General features: G+C 38.6%; 1 protein-coding gene across 1 annotated transcript in view; it reads left to right on the top strand.

The window, feature by feature from the left end:
- Nucleotides 1-3,038: 3,038 nt before the first annotated feature.
- Nucleotides 3,039-24,669, top strand: part of myripb (myosin VIIA and Rab interacting protein b) — a gene marked incomplete at both ends in the record, with an annotated part of 103,341 nt that continues 81,710 nt past the window's right edge. Inside the window, one exon of the mRNA XM_079260060.1 lies at nucleotides 3,039-3,148. Coding sequence (XP_079116186.1) covers nucleotides 3,039-3,148 — 110 coding nt within the window. The remainder of the gene's footprint in view (nucleotides 3,149-24,669) is intronic.

The raw sequence follows: 24,669 nt of genomic DNA, 5'->3' as shown, positions 1-24,669 counted from the left end.
TATATATATATATATATATATATATATATATATATATATATATATATATACATATATGTGTGTATATATACCATGAGAAAGAGAAAATATATATATATACGTATGTGTATATATATATATGTATATATATGTATGTATATATATATAGTATTTTTTGGAAGTATTTTTTTTTCTTTGGTAATTGTAAGAGGTGAAAATAGGTTGGCTGTTTCTTCTGTGCTACAAACCAAAGTGTATACGTCACTAAAGTCTTTGTTGCAGGCATACTCACTTATAAGTGATGCTTAGTCACCATCCTAGACACCACTCGCCATAAAAAAAGACCTGAATAATTTCCTTGTGGCCATACAATAATGACGTCCAATAATGGTATAATCATCACCTTTATGCATTATTTATAGGGTTTAAAGGCCTGCTAACCACTGTTTATTTTGGACATTGTTTTGAAGCTGATAGATTCATATTCAGTCTGCTAAATTAAGGAATCAGGGTAAGAAACTCTTTGTGGGAGGATTCTGTGCAAAGATTTAGTGGTAAGTAGCATCTGATACAACAAAACAATAGTTAAGACACAGTTCTTCCTCCATCTTTACTGGTTTTTATCAGGATATGATGGCATTCACTTAAGGATGGCATTTGGCTTCAATATTATTCCAAATCTTTTAAATGTTTTGTGAATTTCAACTTAGAATTGGAGAAAGTTAATTTTCATTGTACAGCTCACTTCCATGTGATCAACTATCATGTTGACACACATCATTGACAGAACAGTATCAGTTGTACTTTTTTAAAGATTGTTCACTGTAATCCCTTTATGTGTACTAAGTGCATTTTAAAATTTATATGACCTGTAAATTTGTTCCTTTTCTAAGCTGATGGTGAGCGTAAAAGCAATCTTTCAGGATATTTAGTGTGAAAATGAAATGTGTTCTTACTACTCTAATGCTCAAATGTGTGAGACAGCCTAGTCTCACAACAAACAAACACTCTCACCACATGAAATGGCCTCAAAACCATAACCAATTTTTAAGTGTGTTAAGGGAACATCAGAAGCAACCATATCTTTTTCAGATTACATGTGAGTATGTGTGGGTGCATGATGGCTGTTGTACCTGGACAGCCATATTTAGCCGAGTGCGTATTTTAACATTTTGTGTCTAAAATGTGAATCTGTTTCAGATTGGAAAGCTTTTGCAGGGGTGGAGGACAGGGTCTCTTATCACAGTGGCTGAAGGAGGAGTGTTCGTCAATGATATTGTGACACACTGAAGCCTTTTCACACTGTGCGATAAAAGATCGAGAGATTGAGAGAAGAAACACTTTCTCACACTTAACACATGCCAGTGTGCTTGCGTGTGTTTGCATTTGCCATTGTGGGTTAGATACGATTATATTCCTATTGATAAGCGACTCAAGCAAAGCTGGAAGAAATGTGTGTGTGGATAAAATAGTTTTTTTCTATGAACATTATATCTATTTTTAGCTTTTATCCAATTTAACGCCTTTTTTCTCCTGCAGAAATTTAAAAATCATATTCTTACTTTCAATAAAATGATTAAGTTTAGGACAACATAAAATAACTCAATTTAAGATGTTTTAACCATTTAAAACACAACTAGTAACTAGATATTCTCCTGCTGTACACAGATGTTTTAAACTAATTTCATAATACATAACCCAGGTGTGCCATGAAGTTTTTAAATTATTGTACATTATTAGAGTTGTAGCACATTTTATACACAATACAACTCATTGTGCTGTACATGATAGGCTACAAGTGACACAAACGGACATCCACAGGAAATACATCCTTACCACAACCATCACCATCCTCTTATAAACTGATTGTTTACCTTTATAAATCATTAAAATGTCTTAAAAATTCTCTTTCAAATGTAAGGCCATCTGTTCTTGCAGTTACGGCATTGTGGGATTGTTTTTAGTGTGATATGAGAAGGGTCCGATTGACAATTGGGTGAACAAAATCACAGGGATCCTTTTCTTCCATAAAGCAAACTTAATCGCATCAGCACTGCACGTAGCACATTGAATGCTTTTAAGCCCAATGCTCAACATTTTGGTCATTGCAATCATGGTCCTTTGGATATTGGAAAACAAGTGCAAGCTGTGAATCAAACAGAGAAATACCGAAACAATGCACCTTTGTTAGAATGTGCCTTGTTAATCCCAGAAAAGTTCCACCATAATGCACACCCTGCTAAATCCTATATTTTACTCCAAATGGAGCCAAAATACCTTGAAATGAAGGTTTACTGATATAAAAATTTAAGAAATCAATAGAAACTAATGATTATTTTTTATTAACTTCTTCAAAACATACCTTTTAAAATCACTGGTGTCATCTCCTGGATTTTAGAAAGAATGACATGAAGAAGAAGTTGAAACTGTCTCACAGGGGTGGTCCATGAACTTATGAAGCCTTGTTAATATTCAATCATAAAATCACATATTGCCTAAAAAAGATAAATAAATAATTCGGTTGTTTGCAAATATTGGATTAATTCCAAAAGATTTGAAGTAAAAGATTTAATTCAATTATTCAGATGTGAGTAATGACTTGGCAGCTGCTTGCAAAAGTACAATAAATTAAATCATAGTTAACCTTTAATAGCATAGAAACACAACTATCAGCAGCACATTTTGAATGCATTTGCTTGGAGAAAGGGAGTAGCCTATAGTTGTTTGAGTTCACATGTTTCACATGTCCAGTTTTTCCATCTAGAGCTTCTTCAAAGATCAAAAGTAGGGAAAGAAATCTTTCCAGACATTACTTTCTTCATTTGTAGCTGCTCGGGCAAAAAACAAACACCACAAAATGTCCCCACAAGTCACAAAAACATACCTTGGAGAATATTTAGCTTTTGTAAATAAAGCACACTTTTACAGACATATTTTTTCCTTTTTTCCACCTTCAGGGTCGTCCCAACCTCGGCCTCCGGAGCAGCAGTGCCTGTGCCTCTCCTCCTCCTCCCTGCTTTGACCAGCAGCAGAAGCTCGGCGTGGCAAAGGCAGGAAAAATGGGCCGCAAGCTGGACCTGTCGGGCCTGACTGATGACGAGGCAGAGCATGTCTTGAAAGTGGTCCAGCGTGACATGAAGCTGCGAAAGAAGGAGGAGGAGAGGCTAAGGTGAGATGACATTCTCCTGCCGGTGTTTTGCACACTTGACACATATAGAGTGATATGAGAAGAGCTGGTTGAAAAGAGATGTCACTCGCCTGTGAGGAGAAATGACATGAGGAACGTGTTCAGATTCACTTATTCCATCATAACCATTTCATTTTAAACATATTACAAGACAGGGGTGTACTCTTCTTAGTAGTGATTGTTTAAATTTCAGCTGCAAGTCCAAGTGTAAGTTTTAAGACTTCCATCAAGGTTTGAGTAACACAGCCCGACATTTTTAACCATTAAGTGTCTATTTATGGAATAGGCTTAGTTTCCATTTCCACAGCATTCTTTCAAAAGACTGTGTCTGAACTTTGCTGTTGCATAATCTGATTGAAATATTGAAGTGTGGTTTGGAATAAAAGCTGTTCCTCCACAGTACCACTGCGTTATGCAGAACCAAGTTAGATGCTTGTTTGTTTTTTCTGCTGGTAGGCTGTCCCGTCTTTGGAGTCATTGTTTTCAGGGCCTTGGGGCTCTGCTACGGTGTCACAGCTTCTTACTTAACATGCCACACGTTCTGGCCCTTTCCACCTCCTCACCTCCTGTCCCTCCCTACCCAGCCTGTTGCCAAAGCATGCTCAGTTTAATTGCAACAGGCTTCTGTGGAGGTTTTGCCAAAAAATGTGACCTCATGTCAGCCTTGTGTTGTTTCCACAAAACTACTGAGGGGAATTTTGGTATTAATATTTCCGTGTATCTATTGTCACAGCATTTGCAAAATATTATTTTCTGAGTTCTAAACCTGAAATTGTAACATAAAACTATTTGGACACAAAAATTCTTTGACTGGGCCAAAGCAACCAGTGATTTTGTTATGGAGATTTATTGCTCCTCAGACTTCAGCAGTGACCCTCAGTGGTTTATTGTTCCTGAGTGGATGCCGCAAGTGATTAGGCTGCTTTACTTGGAGCGCTAAACATCTTAGCAGCCCTCTGAGAAGCAAAACACAGTTGTTGCACCAACCAGAGTGTAGCTATCAATCTGCACAGCTTGAAACTAAACCTATTTTCTCAGAAGCTGTTTCAAAGCAAAGATGATGATGATGATTCCCAAATTACTAAACTGTAAAATATCTCCCCACCAAACTGTCATGAATGATCAAAACTAATTGATGACTCTCTAGCTGTTATTCCAATGATTTGCTGCAAGAGAGTGAACAGGATAGAGTGGAGTCATTTGGCAGCATGTCTTCAAAATATGTCTTTCCAACCCAGTACAATTTTTGAAAAATCGTAATTGAAAACAAAATTTCCATAATGGATGTAAGATTTAAACTGACAGTCAGGCTGCCTCTGTTTAGCTGTAATATGGGATCTCCTTAGATGGTCACAGATGTTTTGACCACACACTTTTTAATCCCTCTGTCATCTTTGGTCTTTATTAACATGATAGCATCACACAGGTGCTGCAGATTTGTGAGCAGTACATCTATGATGAGATCCTGCTGTTTCACTGCATCCCAAAGAAGCTCTATTGGATTGAGATGTGGTCATGTGGAGGCAACTGGAGTACTCATTGTCATGTTCAAGAAACCAGTTTGAGATGATTTGAGCTTTGTGATTTGATTACCCTACTGGAAGTAGCCATCAGAAGATTGTACAATGTAGTCATAAACTGTTGGACATGGCCAGAAAAAATACTCAAGTAAGCTGCAGAGAAGCTCAGTCGATACTAAAATGTGTGTTATAAAATATCCCCTACACCAGGGATGCCCAGGTCCTGTCCTATAGATCTACTGTTCCGCAACTTTTACATGCATCCCTTGTCCAAGATTCCCAAATCAAATGCATGACATATTACGAGGCATGTGGACGAGGGGATCCAGCCATTTTATTCAGGTGTCCTGGAGATGGCATACAGCTAAAAGTTAGAGGATTGTAAATTTTGATGACTGAACTCGGACACTGCTGCAGTACAACATTACACTACCACCTCCATCCTGAACTGTAAATACATGGAAGGTTGTATATTTCATCATTTATGACAAATCTGTGTTTCTTTAGCTATTTGTGTTAACAAGCAGCCAAAAGGTGTACCTAATAAAAGTCATTATCTGGGAACATTTTAAGATTACACATGGTGGGGGGGATCAAGATTTGTCAGATAATGATGTATTTTCTGGTTGTAATCTTGTTTTTTTTAGTAATTATGAAGTAAAAAGTACTGCTCTTGTGTCAATATTGTTGAAGTGTTCTGGAGTCTAGCAATGTCCTTGGTCCAGCTCCTCATGGTCATTTTTAGCATTAGTTACTTCTTCTATGATGAGGCCAAATGCCTGTCTGATGGTCTTTTTATGAGGTTTTAGACCATTTAGAAAGATACATAAGATTAAAACTAAATAAAACATCCTGTATAAATGCTATTATTGCCAGATGGGCCACAGAAATGAAAGAACTTGATCTCTTATTTGTTTAAATGAACAAATATGTCACAGTTTATAGTATGAATGGAAATGTGAGCCTTTGATCACAGCAGATGTTAGCTGAATGTTGCAGCGGGTACAACACGTGTGTGTGGAGGCTGTTTTCTTCCACGCATGACTAATAGTTCTTTTTATTTTTTATTTTTGTTTTCCCCTTGAATGAAGTCAGAACTGTAAATCACTCCGTTGAAAGATTCATGCGATGTTTTACACCTCGGCTGGTGCTTTAACCGTTGCATTTTAATTTACCTCCATGCTGAATAATTAGAAGCGTCAAAACACTTAACTGATATGACTTTCATCTCCCATGTAATGAAACATAATAAACATGGAAAGAAAAGCGGCTCAGTGGCATCGTGTGCTGTTCTTTAACTTAAGTTTAATGAGGGCAGTTTATAAAGTCCCTGCAGTTTATTGCTCTTAGAAGTAAGTAAAGGACTTTTTTTTTTTTTTAATTTTTTTTTTTTTATTATTGTGCTGCTTATCCTTGATATACATCATACTAAAAAATCTTTATATTCTGCTTCTATCCTGACAAGACAGTGCAGTATTATGGACATAAATCTGGCCTGTCACAGCATCCTCTAGGTTCTCCAATACTTCATAAATCAACTTGTTCATCATGCTTCTGGGAAAAGTGCATAAAATCTTTCCTTTTTAACAGTGCCTCCTAGGTCAATTGTCAGGTATCATGTTTTTGATCTATCCATCTGTGTATCTGTTGCTTCATATGCCCTGAAGGTAACTATATCTATGAAAGGATTCAAGGTTTGTTGAACTGAACTTAAAAGCTTTCTTTGTTCTCTGTCTTTTATATTCTTATAAATGTGAAATATCAGAAACAGCTGGAGGGAGTTTCTGTATATCTGGCACAAACATTTGGCTGAAAAAAAAAAGAGTAATTGATTTCAACTTGGTGGTTAAAGGTCAGCATCATGGTATCTTTACTAAACACAGTTATGAAATTACAACAACAAAAAAGTCTGTTGTGTGGAATAACTAGTAAGAAATGATAATGGAGAAGATATTTTATGGCCAGTTACTTGACTGACTGGCAGGAGGTTATGTTCATGAGGCAGTTTTCCATGTACCCTGCATTTGATTTAACTTGGACAATGTTTAACGTAATACAGAGTTCTCATGCACAATGGCCACACTGCATGATGTGCAGCAACAAGTTGGGTGAATACCTCAACAACATAATGGTACAACTTGAGAAAACATGGCTGAAAAGAAAAAAAAAAACATTGACTAACTGACGACTGGAGACTGTTTTTTAATCAACAAACAGCTGCTCCATTGGATGGACCTTGCTGCATGCACCCTTTCCTGCCGGGAAGAAAGACACAGTGCTTAGAAAAGGCTGAACTTTATGATTGATGGCTGCATGGAAACCAACATTGAATTTTAATTAAAAACTGTATGAATAATTGGTTCATTTTTAATGTAGGTACATTAATTTATACATTATGAATCATTAATAAATTATTAATTCAAATATTTCATTCAAATCTGTTGAAAAATTTGTGCATGTTTGTAGAATAACAAATATTTCCGACAAAAAAAGCTTTTTCCTTTTGCCATTAGATGATTATATTCATGTCACTTTAGAATGAACCATTTATATAAATATTCGCACTGCAAATCATTCTATACAGAATAAAACCCAAACAGTCACTGTGTCTGAAGGACACTTAATCTTAATCAAGCCTGCAGGAAATTTCACAACCTGATTCCTTCTGTTCCTCTCCTGTCTACCTAACTCCATTTACTCTTTACAAGTGGATGTGCAGATTCAGTAAATATGGCATACATGTACATCATGTGTATTTTACTTGGACCATAATAGTATTTTTACCCTGCACAACTGCTTCTTTCAAGGATTTAAATGTTTCATTTACCAGACATTGCTCCATGTGTGCTGAAAGAACTGAAAGGGGATCTTTAACTTCTGAGTGAGAATATTTAGTTTCATTTTGCGGCTGCTTGTGTTCTTAAGGAGCTGAAGGAAATTTGGCAGATACTTTTTTTGTGCTGGTTTGAGCCACTTAAACTTTAAGCAAGCGGAGAGTTTATTTTGCTACAATTTGTTTACTGCCCTCCTCATTAAAAAGAGAAAAAAGAAAACTGGTGTTTGAACGATGAGAAAGAAACTCTTCTAGATGAGCCTTAAAGCTGCTTCTGACTCAGTTAAACAATATTTGTTATGCGCATTTACAGGCTTGAAGCTGTAGATGCTACAGGTCTAAACGCTCAGCTCCTGTTTTCTTTTTGTTTGGCTGAGATCCAGTTTTTTGTTTGTTTACATCACGTTACAGTGTAAATATGAAATATCTAGTTTCTTCTGTAATGAAATTAAAATATAGTTGGAATCTGTCATGTTAGCCTTTTGGCAAATGGAGACAGATTTTTGTGTTCCATTTTCTGACAGTATAAAAGTACAGGATATTTATTTTGCTCTTGCACCTTAAAAATATAAAACAGTATTAGCAAACGGTAGCAAGGATAACTTGGAACATTTCCATTTTTGTTGATTTTTGTTGATTAGATGAAGCCTACTTTCATTTAAAGTCTTTGAAGTTCCCCTCAGATTGATGATAAACTTATGATTGTGCTGGTACTGGGCTCCCATGCTGGTTTTCATGACAGTAGTGTTACATAACATAACTGTATGTAGAACCAAAGAGCAAAAGAATCAGATCAATTCTTACATGCTGCTTGAACCTGAAGTGATTCACTTTTTGCTTCACCCTCAGCTTGTTAGCTCCTACAGACTAACATGTTGGCTCTGGTTTGTTGTCTTTGGATCGGAACTCGTTTGCTGCCTTGTTCTGTCTCGCAACACGTCTTTCATGTTTGATTCTTTGAAAACAAAGCGTTTGCTTGCAGCCTGGCTGCTCTGTCTCTGAAAGGTGAGAGTGTGAGTCTGCCAGTTAGCGGGGGTGAGCTGCTCAACCTCTGTCCTCCACCGCCTCTGTGACCATCCAGCTCGAGAGTCTTGTTACAGATATGCATGAGCAGGAAGCTCGGGGTGGAGGGGGGGGCTCAGGTGTGGACTTAGTTAGCAAACGCAACAAGCATCTCTGAAGGAAACAGACAGGGAAATTATAATAGAAAGTAAAAGCTATGTAACCTTGTCTCATGAGAGAAATTCAAAGATGCTTGAAGTTTCAACCACAAGCGAGTCTTGCAGGTCATTTTTATTCCAGTCAGTGCAGTGAAGGACATGCTTTAGAAAAATGCCTGCAAGTCCTGATATGTGCAAGTTTCTTACTGCACCTGTTCTCCTTTCTATAGGATTAATTTCAAATGTGAGAAGTCTGTCCTTTTAGCTTCCCTGTGAGTGCTGAAGAAGGCAAGGGGGGTGGGGGGGAAAGCAAGTGAAGCTTTGTGAATGAGTCTAAATTATTTGTGAAGAAGGTGGCAGGTGCTCTTGATCATTCACTCTGCAGTTCAGTCAGCCTCACTTAATTTGAGTGAAGTAATTCCTGGCTTGAAAACCCAGCTTTGCCTCTTCCGGTAATTGTACTTAAAATGACAGAGGCTGTTTTGCATTAGCGGCTTTAATTAGGCAGTAAAATAGTTACCGTTTTGTGTTGAAAATAGGTTCAGACAAATGAGGCAGGGCATTAACCGCAGATGTCTTTTTTATTAGAGCTGATATTTGTTTTAGCTGCTTTACTCATAGCCTTTGTGGCGTTGTGTTGTTGAAATGGGTTGAACATTTCATGCTTTCGAAGGCTTCCACTTCCGTCTTTCCTCTCTTGTTTCTTTTAGCCTAGTTTGATGTGGCAGGCAGGCAGGTACAAGCCACAGGAGTCACACTGGGAGGCAGGGGTCTTTCTGAAAGAAGGTGGCGGAGGATGTCACTTAGTCAGGGCAGAACGACCTCCATTTCCTTCTGTATTTATCCTCTTGGCTCTCTGTCTGGAGATGACACGAATGCAGACACATGCGCACACAGATCCAGCCGTCTTTGTAGATAAGTGGACGGCTTCCAGAAATGTATTATTTCCCAGCCAAGATAAGAGACAGTGGGCCTCTGTGTGGACTAAACTGCTCTTTATTCATATGATTTGATAAATTGGTATAAGTGGATTTCAGAGGACAAGCGGTAAAGGGATATTGCCCTCTGTTGCAGTGCTGCCATTTCCTCTGAAGCAGCGCTGCCATCTCCTCTCCTGGAGCAGAACTAAAAAGGGGGCAAATTAACCTGCTGACACACACTGTGTGGTTGAGGTCGTGTCCTTTCACTGTGTCTGCTTAGATTTCAGTCCACAACCACCTTTTATTACATAAAAATGCTTCAAATGTGATAATAAGCCACCTTCTAGTGGTTGCAAATGGATTTTTTTGAGATAAGCATTTTTTCCAGACAAGTGAACTAATGACCCCAACTTTTCAAGTGTAAATCCAGAAATCATGTAACTAGTCCAGTGCAGCTTTATGAGCGGTTGAATGGCTCCATTGTGACCAACAGACATGCATTATTCTTTGCTTCTCTGTGTCTAAGATGTTTATTCCGTGCGATAGTCCAGTGTTGGATCCTATGTTAACGTGATATTTATCAGCACCTGTAGCATAGCGGCTTTTCTTATTGCACTTTGACTTTATGTGTTTTTCTTTTTTATATGTGTAGATGCAGCATCCAAACCATATGAGGCCAAGTTTCAGATGAGCTTGCTTGATTATTGGTCAAAAAAGCTGCATGTTGACAAGCATCACAGCTCTCATAATCCTTAACGCTGTTAAGGTTTTTACATAGAAACCACCCAAAGTCATAGAGATGCACTTTAACACAGCATAGAAAATAAAAAGAATCCATGTAAAAACAAAGAAAATCCCTCCATGTGGGTGATTATGTCACCTCCTCCCATGTCTTTTAGCACATATGTAATATTTGTAGTGGAGCCAGAGAGGGGGGATCTTCATGGGAATTCATTTCAGTCTCGCTGTTGTTGTGGCAGCTTTGCTCTCGTGGCTGCGGTTCCCCTTTGGTGTGGATTAGCCGTGTTGCGTTACTGGTGTGGGTTATTTGTCTGAGTCATGTTGATGTGGATCGTTTTTGATGTGGAGGTGCTCTGTGTGTGCGCACCACTCGTCAGCAGTGTGGCGTGTCGGCGCTGGCAGGCAGGAAGGACAAATCCTTGACCTTTTTTTTTTTTTTTTTTTTCCCCCCCTTTTTTTTGTTTTTTGGCTGCTGCTGTTCTGTTGCCACATTGGCAGGTGTAGCATCACATTAAAGGGCCTACCAGCATCACATACTCCTTCTTTTTTTTCTTTTCAGTAGAGCTTGTGTGTGACTTGTGATGTTTTAATGTAGAAAGTGATGTAAATTTCTTCGGCTATGTGACACTCCAGAGTGTTCTGGTGGATGGGAAGCTAAGCAGATATGTGAATATCAAACAGCATTCAAGGTGTTATCAGTTATTTTTTTATTGTAAAATCTGGAAACTGATCATAAAAGACTAAATAAGCACCTGCGATCTCTTCTCTAAAATCAGAGCTGACTCCAGATCAGCACGCAGCAGCTTTGATATGCCTTATTTGTGTTCAGGCTTGTAGAGTTGCCACAGACTCTATGATTTCTAATTAGTTTTAATATGGCTCTTAGCAGAGGATATTATAATAATTAAACTTAATTAGCAGACAAAAATATAGCTTCCCCTGACCACAGTGATTATACATGGGTGTGCTTACGCATATGCTGTTTACACACATACTGATCACACACACAAACACACACACATGCACTGAGGTCTGTTTCACCAGGTCACTGCATTTCTGATGTCTTATGTTCTTGCAAAAAAGAGCATCGTTACCCATTTGAGGGGACAGAAGTCATGCATCTTTAAAGATTTAGTTTGTGTGCCAGCAGACTCTCCTGAGCGAAGTGGTCTTAACAGACGGTGGTTTACAGCATCTGATGGAGGAAGATTCTGATTTCCCTCGAGTGTGACAAATCAGCAGCTTGCACAGCGCTGCCATCCACTGGAGCTGCTGAGCCCACAGGATTGGCTGATGAGATAGTGAAAAACTAATCCAGCCCAGCTACTTGTGGCACAGTTGCTTTCATAGTTCATATGCTGCTTTAGTGTTTCCAGCTGACCGAGAAGATGAGCTTCTCCTGAATAACCTTGGATGGATGTGTGTATCTGCGAATGAGAGCACCTGCAAATGGTTGAGGCTGCGTTTACTGAGGGTCAGATGGAAGTGAACAGATTGTGGCTCTGTGTTGTCTTCTTATTGATAAATATGTATTACTACCAACATAAACTTTAGATTTACTTGCATGAAGTCTTGGACCAAATTATGCTTATTAACAGAGCAATGATTTCTGTATTTGTTCAGGTGTGGAATGATTGGTTCTGGTGCTGACCGGATGTCTAGTGCTGTTTTTTCAGCCAGAGGAAAATAGTGGTTTGTAACAGGAAGGAAGGTGCTATCTTGCTTCCTGTTTTCAGTCTCTCCTTTTGCGATTGTCTCATCCATTCAGTCTCAGTGTCTGCTTCTTTGGCCCATTCCCTTGTCATCTCTCCTGTGTGTGTCACTCACTTTCCTCCCCTTTGGATACTCATTAGCAGCATTGTGTTGTGAGATGTAGTACAAGCTTGAATGAGCTGCTTTCTTTCCAGGAGGAGAGAAAAATTCTTAGCATAGCAGCAGGGAGGCTTTTTTTTTGTCTGAATAAAAGCCATACTTCACTCCAGTTCCTCTCTTCAGCACACACAGGTTGAAAGACACAAGACTAACTTTCCATGCAGAAAGCCACTCACTCATCCCATGAGCTCACATTGCCTGTTGAATATTGGAGTGAATGAACCGCCATGAGTTCATCACTATGACTGTAAGGGTCTGTGCTGCTTCAAGGTTGCTAAGCAGCAAGACAAGGTTCAAGTGTTTGGACCTAGTCAATAAGCTACAGCTTAAGAAGAATCTGTCTGTCTTTGCACAAAGGGCAATTTGATTTCGGAAACTAAATCCTTATTGTGTGCTCCATCATCCACTGCGCACATTTTATGCCGACAGTTTGGTTTAGGAGAAAACTATTGTTTTTCTCTCATATTTTCATTTCATTTAATTTATTTTCAGGATTGGAAAAATGTCAGTAGATCAATTGTGAACATTAAAACATAATTTCATTTATTCAGCCTTCAGCAAAAGCTTGTTATTTTAGTTACCAAAGTCAGAAATTCAATTTAGACTTTTTGGGGTGGTTTGGAAGCTGAAATAATCTCTTTAAAAAAAAACTAAAAAAAAAACATTCATTGTCACTTTTTTTTTTTTTACCAAACAGAATTGTTAAAACTTGCTTCTTTGTGTTACTTGTCTTGTTTGTAATTGATTATCTTTTAGTTTGAGGCTGTTGTGTAACAATACAAGCATTTTACTCTTTGTGAAAAGTATTCAGTAGGATCCTTGGCTGGAACAATAACTAGGAGTTGCACTTCTGTAGTGAATGCATTTAAGCCCTCGCAGCAACTCTTGGCTTGTAATCACATGGACAAGGGCAGGTCTGGCTGCAGTAAAGACAGAAGTCTTAACTCTCTGTGCTGTGTAGTTTTTCTTTAACATGAAGCTGAAGTATGACTGGAGCAAATACTACACCTTTTGCTTGATGCCTGGACCAAGCAAGGGGAGTCTCAGCAATTTGAATGCCTGCATCCATGTCCCATAAACACTCAGCTTTGTCACTGTTATACTAACGTGCTATAGGAAGATGGAAGATGGAGGCATTGATCCTCTCCTGTACACAAGAAGTGAGGTGTACATCTCCTTCAACAAGCCTTTGAGATTCCTATCCTTTTTTTTTTTTTTTTTTCTTACCATACTTTAAACATTTGGTCAGTTCTGTTTGTGACAGACCAAAGTCAGGGCAGGTGGACATCCTTCTGGAGGTCCTGATCACTGACCACCTCATTGCCAGACTACAGTTACATGAAGCTACAGGCCAGTGAGTCAGACCAGGTGGTCAGTGACACTACCACCTCCACCAGGGGCCCTGTACTGCCTTGAATTGTGTTCACACCTCATACCACAGATGGTATAATACAAGGTCATGTACAGAAATATTCACAGCATTAAGGCTTGATTTGTATGAAGGAACAGTGAGTAGAAATGTCTCAAAAGAGAAAATGTTTGTGAGTACCATCTGTTAATTATGTTGGTTTAAAATGTGCACTGACAGAATAAATAGCTAAACAGATGTTCAGATACACATAAAGCTTGGTAAATGTACCTGCAGGTCGCTGCAGTGCTGAAGAAATGTCTCTGTCTTTGCCTCGTCCAAACGCTGCTGTTTAAACTTTCTCTGTGGCTGCATCTCTATGAATCGCTGACCCTGTGATTTTCTCACATACATTTATCACACAATGTAAAGCAAATCACTCAGTCAGCAGCTGTTGCCTAGCAACCAGCGTAGTTCTTAATTTGATTCACATGAAAATCCATCGATTTGAGTCAGGTATGTTGCAGAAGAACAGTAAAATATGAAAACTAAAATAGCATCTCATATGTTCTCACAATGTTTAAGTTGAGGGAATGTACGACATTTGTAAAACTAAAGAAGATTTAGAAAACTCTGCTCCCTCTCAAATGGTTGTTGTCACTACAGACTTATCAGCAGAAGCACCTTCAGTGGTGTCATTTTTAGATGTTCCACTTAAGAGAGAGGACATACTTTCTCAGCAATTATCTGTGCAACATTTCTGTACATACCTGCCACGGCTGAAATATGTTCAATGTAAGTATTCTGCTGAATTTAAAAGATTATGATCTGTTTCTTTGGTTTATGGACCAATTACTCGGTGAGTGCTTTATTCCATGTGAAGGCTCTCTCACTAAGCAATACATCAGCTGAAGCTTGTTGGCGGTAGAGGTACCCTGATTACATCATATGGCAACAACAGCCACAGAGGTACAAAAAAGTGTTGCAATTAAACCAGGACAGATACAGAAAATGTTATTTCAGTGTGGAGCCTTCTGTAGTTTAGAGAACTTTGCTCCAGTATCGTTCACCTTACTCCAAAACCCAAGTATAGATTATAACCCAAACAGAGTCGCTTTGTCATTGTGTCTGAGGACCTAATATTAAGACTAATAGTAGTTAAAGAAGCTCCAACACAGGACTGATCAGAGTGGAGCATGGGACTGTTTTACCTCGTGTTAAATACCCAGTTGACTTTATTTTAAGCCACCATTGATTCTCATTTTCTCCTCCAGTGGATCCACTATGCATGTTCATGTTTGTTTTGGAGGCTGGCTATTGTCCCTGCGAGGAAATAGACAGGACCAGATCAATATCTACCTCAGGACTCTGAATCTAGTCAGTCCACACAATGCATGCTGACACACTCAGCTGTGTTCCAGCTGTTTTTATTTTCTCTCCTGTTTTTCTGTACAATATGCTTTCATCCTAGTTGTCATAAAGTTGAAAAGTGCATTATCTGTCTGCTTAAGTTCATATAGTCCAATGTGATTGCATAGAGCTGGGGTGCCCTGCTCCGGTCCTGAGGTACTGCAGGTTTTCCATCTATCCCTGCTCAAACACACCTGACTCAGACTAATCAGTCACCGTGCAGAGCTTCATTAATGTCAGATAGGTGTGTTGGAACAGGAATACATCAAAAACCTGCAGAAGGGCCTCGAAGACTGACTTTGGGTCCCCTGCCGCAGTGTTGTATCTGCAAGTCGCCGCTCTGTCCTCCCTGTGTTTGCGAGACGAGGTGATGGCCTGTGTAACTTGATAATGCTCATATGCCTTTGATGTGTATAATAGGCTTTCACTTGCACTAAAACCCAATATCAAGGAGCCACATGATACACACTCAATTAAAACAAAACCGCTTGTAAAGATTATGAAATACACTTGAATTGCCTCTTAAAACACTTTAAAGACTTCACACCTCTTTTATGTCCTGTTATTGGTTTCTTTTGTCCTGCCCACATTTAATAGACTTTCTTTTTCCTTTTAATTCCAATGTCAAATGATGTGCTTCATACCTTCGTTCATTATTCCTCAATTTTGTCCCTTGTATTTATTTTTAATTCCTTATGTGAATAAATTTCAAATGATAGGTATTTAGATGACCATTTGATTTAGTTTTACTGATGATCTTTAATGTAATCTGATTTTAATGGTGTACTAATCAGACTGCAGCTTCTCAAAGTGAGATTGTTTGATATTTTGACAGAACTCAGTAATGCTAATTTATCTCTTGGTATTTGCTTGCTGACTCCTTAAATGTGTGTGTGTGTGTGCATAGAGTAGTCTGTGTAGTCATTCCAGTTTGCTCGGGGCTTTAAAGCATGTTTTACAACACTCTTCATGACCTTTAACCACAATCAGATTAAATATAGAGACAGTCTCAGCAAATTATTGCTAGCTTCAAGTTTATCCAAATTAAAGATGCCTTAAGCAAAGTGTTATTGTTAGAAACTTCACTAACCACTGTCTTGCCCTCTAATCAAAGCAAAAATCCCTTAATATTGAAGAAATGTCAACTTATGGAAAGAAAATTTAGCTATTAACTTGAAAAAACATTTTTTCTTTATCATTCATTTCAACTAAGTTGTTTGAAAATGTATCAGACAGTCTGTAAACATAATTTCGTTTAGCTTTAATGAGACAGACATACATAGAAACATTTCCTAGACTTGTAATCAAAACAAGCCAATAATGACAGTATAAACTGTCCAAAGACTCTCCATCACCACACTTAAACTTTACTACAGTCTGAGGTGAGGAGATGCGGCGCCAATATTTGCTGCATCACATGATAGTTTAATAGACCTGCCAATCAACATTAACAAGACTGTGTTTAAATCATTCGTTTGAGTTTATTGACTCTGTTTTCTGGAAGAAGTTGGGGATTTTTCAGTTCACTTTAAATTCACTTTAAATTCATTACCTTTTGCCATTACTTTCTTTGCAATCCTCTGACCTTTCACTCAAGTTCACTGTATCATGGCATCGTTTGGGGGTCCCAGTCTACTGCTGATGGTTATGTTTCTTAGGGGGAGCCATCCTTGGTCAAGTGGCCAGTTTCAGGAGACTGAAACTCAGCAGGTGCTGTGTTTAGAGCTCCTTCTTCTGTTTGATGACTACAGGAGTTCTATAGTAAAGCATCCTTTTTATTCATTCATTATCCTAACCACTTAGTCCAATGAAAGGTCGCGGGGAGGCTGGAGCCTATCCCAGCGTTGTCCACACAGAGACAAACAACCACTCATGCTCACACTTCTATGGGCAATTTAGAGTAACCAATTAACCTAACATGCTTGTCTTTGGACGGTGGGAGGAAGCCGGAGTACCTGGAAAGAACCGACGCATACACGGGGAGAACATGCAAACTCCACACAGATCTTAGAACTAGCGACCTTCTTGCTATGAGGCCACAGTGCTAACCACCATGCCACCGTGGAGCCACATCCTTTTCAAATACAGATTTGTTAGAATTTTGTGTCCATTTTAACCTTTACTCTCTGTGAGGTAAATGTAGAGAAAATATTTGATCTGGCTCTTTTATCTAATGCTTTCAGGACCTACTGTAGAGGTAATCTTGTTAAGGCAGAAAGCATTCGGTGCTACAATCGATATGTGGAGAGTTCTGTAGGTTGTATGTCTCAGCTTAACAAAACAGAAACAGTCATTTCTTCTGTCTGACTGAAAGAATGCTGTATATAATGTGACAATTCCTTTGTTAGCACTATGTGAAGGTTTTCCTTGTTGTTTTGCGAATTCAGAATGTTTTTGGTAAAAAATATAAAGTACCTGCCTTTACCTTCATTTCTACATCTTCCTATACAAAATCAGACTGATTACATACTATATTTCTCCACATTTTCATTTTGTAGCTTACTTTAAATTCAACTTGCTGTCTTAGCCAGCACTTAGTAAGTTGGATACTGTCATACTATATAGTTTAGTTTCAGCTCCATGGTAAAAATCTTGATTAACTGAGTTGATGTGTAATCTCTTAAGTGCACTCACTGAAAACTAAATAAAACATTGTTTTCTTATATCGTCTTAAAACTAATACAGGGCTACTATATAACTAGATTAGCATTGCAATGTCAGGTTAATAGCTTTACATAAAGTTGATCGTTGTACTGGCACTGCAACAAAATCTCTTCTAGAAATGTGCAGCCATATGCCAGTATTTTAAAAAGACGACTAATTACAAAAACTACTACAAAGTGTGTTTGCAGCAGTTGGTTTAGAGGTCCACGCAGAAGTGAGCTGTGTCACGGGGTGGATGTTTTTTATTTGGTCATGATCAGAAATGTGAGCTCTGACCTATGAGCTGGTTACTGTGGTGTGTGAGAGATGCAGAACTTATAAAATGCATCCTTTATGCACTTCTGTGTTTATATAACTGTGTTGATTTGTATGAAACATCATTAAAAAGCTTGGAGGCCTGCAGTATATAATAATCCATCTTTCTTTCAGTATTAAAATAAAGACGAACATTGCAGCATTAATCTCTGCCTCTATAATTAAATGCACAGACTGAAAGCCTGTATTTAAAGCACATTTGATTAGATTTGGCTGCTGAGGTTTTTTCATACAACTCAGCACATAATGATTGATTGTCTCTGCAGGAGTCACACATCCTGAAGTATGAATTATTTTTATTTTACGGATGCAAATATAGCTTGAAGGACGAGCATGTGCAAATGTGCCATTCACTTCTCCTCTCATAATCTAGATAGATCTTTATTATTGTCATTCAAAATACACACATGAATGAAATTTCATTGCAAATGGCTTTTGATCTTCATATATTGATTTGCTTTAATCCAATAAGATGGTGAAATACCAAATTGCAAGTTGCCATGTGAGCAAAACAGTCTCCTAACTTAAGACTTTCAGCCCTTGCTCATGCTTTGTCTTTGCCCTGGTTCTTTCCAGTTGAAATACTTACTGGTTAAACTGGAATTTGTATTGTATTTGCTCCTCTCTGTTTGGATATAAATGTCAGCTAATGAATTAATGTGAATGTAAAGCTGATGAGGCCTGACTCACGCTATTGATGTGATAACTGCTTGTTTTTGGCTTAGTTACCTAATCTACTTTATTTTATTTCTCCCCAGCTTCTTTGCAACAACTCTCCATTTTCTGTTTTTATTTTCCTTTTCTTCCATCTTTCCATTTCTCTCTTTGATGGTTGTGGTTTGGCAGGACTGCTAATACCTTCCCTTGACGTGTAATTCATTTTCACCAGCCGGGTGCTCGATACTGAAGCCAGTCCAATATCCCTGCTCTCACTCATTCGAGGTCCAGCCATGGTAAACAGTTCATTTTTTTGTGCAGTACAGTGTAACATAGTGAAGCCCAGAGGACACGGCTCATCGGCTATTCAGTTCTACATCTGCAGTTAGAGTTGTGGTCAGGTGAAGGAAAGCACACATAAGGAATTCATATCCAGACTTACATTTGTCATCGAGGGCAAAACCACCATTAATTTCTTATTGCTATTAAGTAAATGGTAAGAGTAGTTAAATCCTGTTTAGCTAAAAAGTGGATAATCCGACTAAACATAGTAAACTGGAAATAACAGATTGATAATATGATAGTTCTCTGCTTTTGTCATTGTGCGCCTTCTTTTCCAGGGTCGCACAAGAGTTGAGCTTATCTTTTGTCACCTCACTTTGTTTTAATGGAGACTTACTGTGTTCTGTAGAAGTTTGCTCCATGTTGAAAGGTTTACCCAGCTGCATTGCTCAGCTGCCAGTGTGAAAGATGTTTTCTCAGATATTCTCATCAAGTTCTGAGTAAAGTGCTGCCAGACATAACCACTGGCTGGATTGTAGAAAAAAGTAAAAGAATTAGGAAAGACTATATCCTGTTAGTGGAATTTCTTTTTTTTTTATAGCAAGCACATAGAACATTTTTCATTTCTTTTGTACTCCAGTTATATCTATTTTTGCTGAAAAGAATGAGTATATTGTGTTTTCTACATCCCCATTCAATGACCTTTTCTAAGAAGTGTCTCATTTATAAATACTGTACAGCCTAAGAGTGGAAAGCTATGAGAATTCCTCCACCCAATATAAATATGTACACCTCCAGACACCCCTAAAGCTGAATGTCAGCATTTTAAAACTGGAGTGCTGCCAATACAAGGAAGAACATGATCTGTTCTTATATTTTCTGACAACCCTGTTGGCAATGTGATATTTAAGTAAAATGTGTCAATTTAGCTCCAGTTTTACAACTTTCCTGAAAGAGGAGTTTTCTTGACAAAGATCACTAAATCAGAAGGCAAGATTGTTCTGAAATATTAAAATTCACTCCCAGTCTCCAAACCCTGCAAAATGACCTTCTCAGCTGGGCCCATAGGGAGCACTGTTGTCCAAGTTGTCAGGACTGGGCTGAACTGTTTACAGATGGCTGCGCTCTGATTGTCCCACTGGCTGACCACAGGCCTCAGACCAGACTGAGTGACAGGCAATATTTCTGCCAGTCTCTTGTTAAACTATCCACTAAACTTTTTTTCCTGACTCTTTAGTATGTCCTGCTTTGTTGCTGCAAAACATGAACGTCGAAGTGCATGAAAAGTCACTGAGCGTTGACAGTAATTCTGAACAAATTAAGCTTTTTTTTTTCGCCTGCTTACATGAGAGGATGGTTTCTTGCATAATTATTGTTTGAAGTACATTATAGTATTTACTAGTGTGAGAGATCAGCTGGGCTAAAATGAGCAGTTCAGTTATTGGTACTTGGACAGTGTAGTGATGTGGGGAATGATATCAAAGCTCTCATGCGAAGTTCAACAGGGTCAAATCCTGAGGGAGGAAGCCCCTCCTGATCCTGATTCTTGCAGGAGTGATGGAAGGGAGTGAAAAGAAGCCTGTGGTTTTGACAGGATGCAACCAGGAGGGAGCTTTTCATGCTGCACCTGCTGCGTTCATGAAGGCCCAAATACTGTTGGTGCAATGTTAGAGCTGTATGGTCTGATGCAAATCGATTTCTATACCACTTTGAAATGACAAGTGTGTCTCCGTAGTAAAATAAAAAATAAAAAAAGTTCACCACAGATGAGCATATTGACATCTAAGAAATAAATAAGATACTTTAGTGCCCTCTTGGGTTTTTGGTGTCATTGCTCATTTGAGTGTCTACAAGTGCTGCTTGTTCCTTTTTTTGTTTTTTCAGGAGACTGTGTATCTCCTTTAAACTAAACAAAAAGACAAATACAGAGACTTGAGGTTTATATTGTTCTTATTATAATCCATCTTTCCTTTAGTTACTTGCAACTTACGGAAGATGCATGCACTACAAAATGCACTACAAAAACACACCGTCCTGGCTCAGAATTTCTTGTGCATGATCAAAGGTTTGGTTCTGTTATCATGTATCAGTGGTTGTTATAAGGAAGCGTAATAAATGATCTCTCAAGGTCAGCCCTTGCACTTTAAAGCAATACAGTCGAACCTCTGTGTGAAAACAAACTTTAGTAGACATCTAGTTAACTTTACCCTGATTACATCTTTTTGCTGTATGGTATGATCGTAATAATTAGTAGGACATTCATTATATAGCTCTGGATGACAGCATAGCTTGAAATAGCCAGTTAGTGCCCGTGCAGAGTACTCAGGCCCGGCAGCGTGCCGCAGAAGGAGTTGACAGGCAAAGGAACGCGGAGGATGTGGGTGAGGTGGATTGCTGAGGGACGAGGAGGGAAATGATTAGCTGAGCTTGTCATTCTAGTGATTAAACACTGATTTAGAAGCCTGCTCAGCGGGTGCGTGGAGTTAAATTGGCTGCTCTGCTGTTAGCGGAGATGTGACATGCAAGCCCTGGGTCACTGCACTGCAATGCAGCAGCACAGAAGATCAGCTCCGTGCTGGCCTGAATGGTGTTTGTGTATGGACCAGATGAGTTTGAGCAGTGAGTCATTATTATCTCTTAGTTTTCCATCATTAGCATGAAGACAAATACCTTACCTGAGTTCTACACTCTGACGAATTGCTTCTGTTAATGCCACAGAAGCAGTTTGCTGTTTTTCTGTGTTATTTTCAAAATGAAAGATGTTTTTTTTTTTTATTATGCTGCTTGTTGGGGCTGCAGGCGAAACACTCCAATAACTTGTGTTTTTGCCTTTTTCCTTTTTGTTTATTAGCATTCTCAGCAGTAACCCAGGCTGGTCTTATATTAAAAAGCATGGCGCCCCTCACTCATAATGTTCACATTAATAACTCCTGGCATTTCATTTGAACCACTTTTCCCTTTTTGTTGACTGTCTCCTTGAACAAATGCAAACAATAACCTTTATGTCTGCCAAGCAGAGGAGTTAATGAATATTGCATAAGGACAACAAATCACATTTTTTTTAATACCTTGTCTTCACTTGTTAGAATATTCTTTGCCTGCATAAGTCATCTTTAATGTAGATGAATATTGAAGAAGTGCGGTTTAAATTTACATCAAAGAAATTTCGGAAGCATTATTTGTTTTTTTATGGTGACGAGCTGACAGTGAGTGTAGGAACAGAGCAGTTAATTGGCCTTTTCTTACATACAAATGCATATCATCCCTGTGAGCTTGTTGTTTAGGTGGTTCTGCTAACATAATACATGATTTAAGTATTTATTGAGAAATATAGCGTATTTTGCAAGTCTCAGAAAGTCCATGACAGTGGATAGCATTAATTTGTTCTGATTACAGTCCTCCAGAAAAATAATGTGCAATGGTCCACAACTAATATGTGACAGTGTTCCAATTTATGGCCTAAAAACATAAAATTATAGGATTTCGGAACAAGTTGTTCCACATGAGTCACAAGCGTCCTCACTCTTATAGGAGAGGAAATCAGGAAATCTATATAATGAGACATGTTATCATGTAGTCAGAATCTGCATCTTTACATTGCTGAAGTCATTTTTTCAGATAAAATAGGGATATAATGCATATACTACACATATAATTGCATGTATCTGTTAGTTTTTTTACTGTAATTTCCAGGCAATAGAGTGCACCTAAGTAAAAGCCACACCTTCACCAAGCGTGCAGCAGCTCTATATCCTTCTTCACCAGCTACAATGATCACTTTTAACTTTAACCATATGCATCATATGCATTTCTCCATATGTTTTGCGTGATGATAACGTGTATTAAGTGCAAAATGACCTGTTTGCCAGTAAATATCTGTATATTTGCTGCATCATTGTTTGAGCTGCAGGGTCAAATTGTGTGGAAAAAAGCAGCAGCTTTTTGATATTCACTCTTAATGTGTTGCTAATAGGACTAAAAAACAATTTTCACTTCCTAAAATCAAGGGGATAATAAAATTTGTCATTATTACGGTGTGTTCAGACCAAATGCGTTTTGAGCGTCGAGCGGCAGGTTTCCATGTAAAGTCTATGTGGAAGTGTCGGGGGGTGTCGAGCTTTCTCGCGTCGCGTTTTGAATGTCTTGGGTGTTGGCGTTCCGCGCAGAATGCCCCGAAAATTTAAGAAGTTTTTTAAGCTCGACGCGCGTCAAAAGCCAGAGATGGGCAAAGCTGAACTTTTGCCGCTTGACGCGGGGCGTTAACCAGAGCGATCAGCTCGCAGCTCCTGGAGGATTCCAGTGGTGAACCCAGACACGGGGCTGAGACTCCATTACTCCTTGCAATATTTAGGATAACCATTCCTTGCTTAAAAGCTGAATGTTACAGAATTGGCAAAGTAGCAGGATACGTTGCCTAGCAGCGCTTTCTTTGGGGGCGGTGGCGGCTCTCTGTTGAGTGCGGCTCTTGTTGCATTAACAGTGACCATCACTGCCCTACGACAACGTTCTCTAGCTTTATTTATTAAATAAAACCATGCCATCGCTCTACAGAATCCGGCATCATTCAGACTGACCGGAAGAAAAGCTTCGTCTTTCCTCCTCTCATTTCCGCCGCGTTTGCTGCTCGCTCCAGACAAGCGGCAAATGCAGCAGGAGCGTCTGGAGCGTTTTGGGCGATGGACACAAAAGTGGCAGTTTAGTGACCAGCGTCGAGCGTTCAGCGAAACGTGTTTGGTCTGAACACACCGTAAGGGATGTCATTGTTGGAACCTGACGTGTTTGCTTCTACTTGCTGTATCTGCTCTGATGTTACTATATTTTTGGATGAACAGAACGCCTTTCTCTTTAAACTGTTTCAAGTCACAGACATTGATTGTGTCTTGCAGGCAGTTATATGCACAGAGCAATTTAAATTGTGGATGCTCCTCTAACACTTGTTCCCTCTTTTAATTCTCAGTGATTATCTTTAACCACACATTTAGACTAATACCTAAATCAACAGTGAAGCATACAAGACATCCACTATGAACTAACTGATCTCATGCAATACTAAATAGCAGTTAGAGCCTGTAAAGATTATTTTGTGTCAAATCTTTAGATTTCTTTCACCTTAAGGGAATTGCTGCGAGATCTGAAGAAAACATGTAATTTAAAAATAAAAAAAATAAAAGAGTCAGTTTTTTGTTCCTGGTTAGTCTACGTGACTTGAAGACTGAAATTGTGATTTTATTGAGCCAGTTCCCAAGGTAACAATGAGCAAAGTTACAGTCTACACTTGAAAGAAATTTGCGGAGACTTAGGATGCTGGACTGGACAGGGATTTATGACCCCACTTTCTATTAGCAATATTTTATTATCCTTGCATGCAACGTGGTGTTGTATAAGCTATTTTTCTCTCTGAACCCACAGTTCAAGTTTGATGTATTTATAAAGTCACTGTAATGATAAAACTGGCTTGTGGAACATTAAGGTAATTTAAAATCCAGTCAAGGACATGAACAACTCTTGCAAACATGAAGCAAACACAGTGCAGCTAAAGACATTTAAGCACTCCGGTGTATAAATCATCTTTTGCAGAAAGAAAAAGGAAGGTGAAAGGTTATGTGCATGGCAAAAATATTTAATACCAGCATCCATTTAGTCTAATTAATTGCTGTCACCTTCACCTTTCACTTTTCTTGCTTATCTTTTCTTGTACATCTTGAACGCTTTGTCGTCTGCTTAAACCTCACTCCTATGCTGCAGTTATAATTTATACGCTCTATTTGGCCTATCTGCTGA

The sequence above is a fragment of the Telmatherina bonti genome (assembly GCF_933228915.1).
Source record: "Telmatherina bonti genome assembly, chromosome: 20".
Lineage (NCBI taxonomy): Eukaryota > Metazoa > Chordata > Actinopteri > Atheriniformes > Telmatherinidae > Telmatherina > Telmatherina bonti.
Note: the sequence above shows the minus strand (reverse complement) of the source record. Positions and strands in the feature narration are given on the sequence as shown.